Source organism: Sinocyclocheilus grahami, unplaced genomic scaffold (assembly GCF_001515645.1).
Source record: "Sinocyclocheilus grahami isolate Dianchi unplaced genomic scaffold, SAMN03320097.WGS_v1.1 scaffold9236.1, whole genome shotgun sequence".
In the NCBI taxonomy this organism is placed as follows: Eukaryota; Metazoa; Chordata; class Actinopteri; order Cypriniformes; family Cyprinidae; genus Sinocyclocheilus; species Sinocyclocheilus grahami.
The window spans coordinates 1-1,016 of record NW_015512477.1 but is presented as its reverse complement, the minus strand read 5'-3'; the positions used below and the strand labels follow the sequence as shown (position 1 = coordinate 1,016).

General features: G+C 35.7%; 1 protein-coding gene across 1 annotated transcript in view; it reads left to right on the top strand.

The window, feature by feature from the left end:
- Positions 1–644, top strand: part of LOC107578183 (uncharacterized) — a gene marked incomplete at its 3' end in the record, with an annotated part of 8,373 nt that extends 7,729 nt beyond the window's left edge. The window contains exons 6-8 of the mRNA XM_016264165.1: positions 6–58; positions 146–341; positions 433–644. Of these exons, the coding sequence (XP_016119651.1) occupies positions 6–58; positions 146–341; positions 433–644 (461 nt within the window). The remainder of the gene's footprint in view (positions 1–5; positions 59–145; positions 342–432) is intronic.
- Positions 645–1,016: the final 372 nt, after the last annotated feature.

The window sequence follows — 1,016 nt, the reverse complement described above, 5'->3', positions numbered from 1 at the left end:
GTCAGGGTGGGTTCGGTACAAATGGACATGCAACATCTATACACAACATCTGAAGAGGGTAAATAAAATAATAGGTAGTTTAATGCTTTAAGGTGTAGTCTGTCCCGTGAGCTTAGTTTAAGAATGTGCTTTGTTGTATTTGTAGGTGATGTTAGTGCTGAACAGCAGAGAACTCGAGGCTTTTTAGAATTCCTTTCGGAGAATTCAGACACGGATGATGCCGATAATGTCCACTCTGAACCAGAAGCTGAAACCATTGTGATGTCCTGTTACCATGGAATACAGAGTAATGGTACAGTACATCAAAATGGTGTAGAGAGATGTAGTCCAAGTGGCAGAACGTGAGTATTGTTGGCATAACATAAAATACTAGGTGTGCCAAATTACTGTTACTCAGCAGTCTTTAACAGACATTTTTTCTCTGTTCTTTAGAAACATGGGTGCCTCTCCAACAAGGCACACAGAACCAGAGAGGCAGCTCAACTGGAAGCCCATTAACTATTTCAATCAGTATTTTAGTTTGGACACATGGAATGAAATTGCTGTTTGCACAAGGGAAACATCAAAACTGCCAAACCTTGTTACAGAAAAAGAGGTTGCACAGTATGTGGGAATCCACATTGCAATGGGAACTCTGAAGGTTAGTACATGGCAACATTTGAAAAATGGGTCACTCCCAGAAGATGGTGACAAACATTGTCCTTGACATTTCAGTATTGGAAAAAGATTTTAAATAGTCAAGAAAATGCATAATTCTATAACTGTTTATTAAATTATATGATTTTGTTTGACTTTATATTGTTTTGCATGTTTTTATTACCATTATGTGTATTTGTCAAGTGCCCTAAAAAAAAAATTACACCATGTTTGACATTTAGGGTTTTTTTTGCTCATTTTGTTTTCTTGGGTTAAACATCAGTGCAAGGTTTAAAAAGTGTGCAAAACCTAGAATAATAAATATGAGGTTATGTTGAAAAATTAATTGCATTAAAAATGTCATTTATTTTGTCATGTTT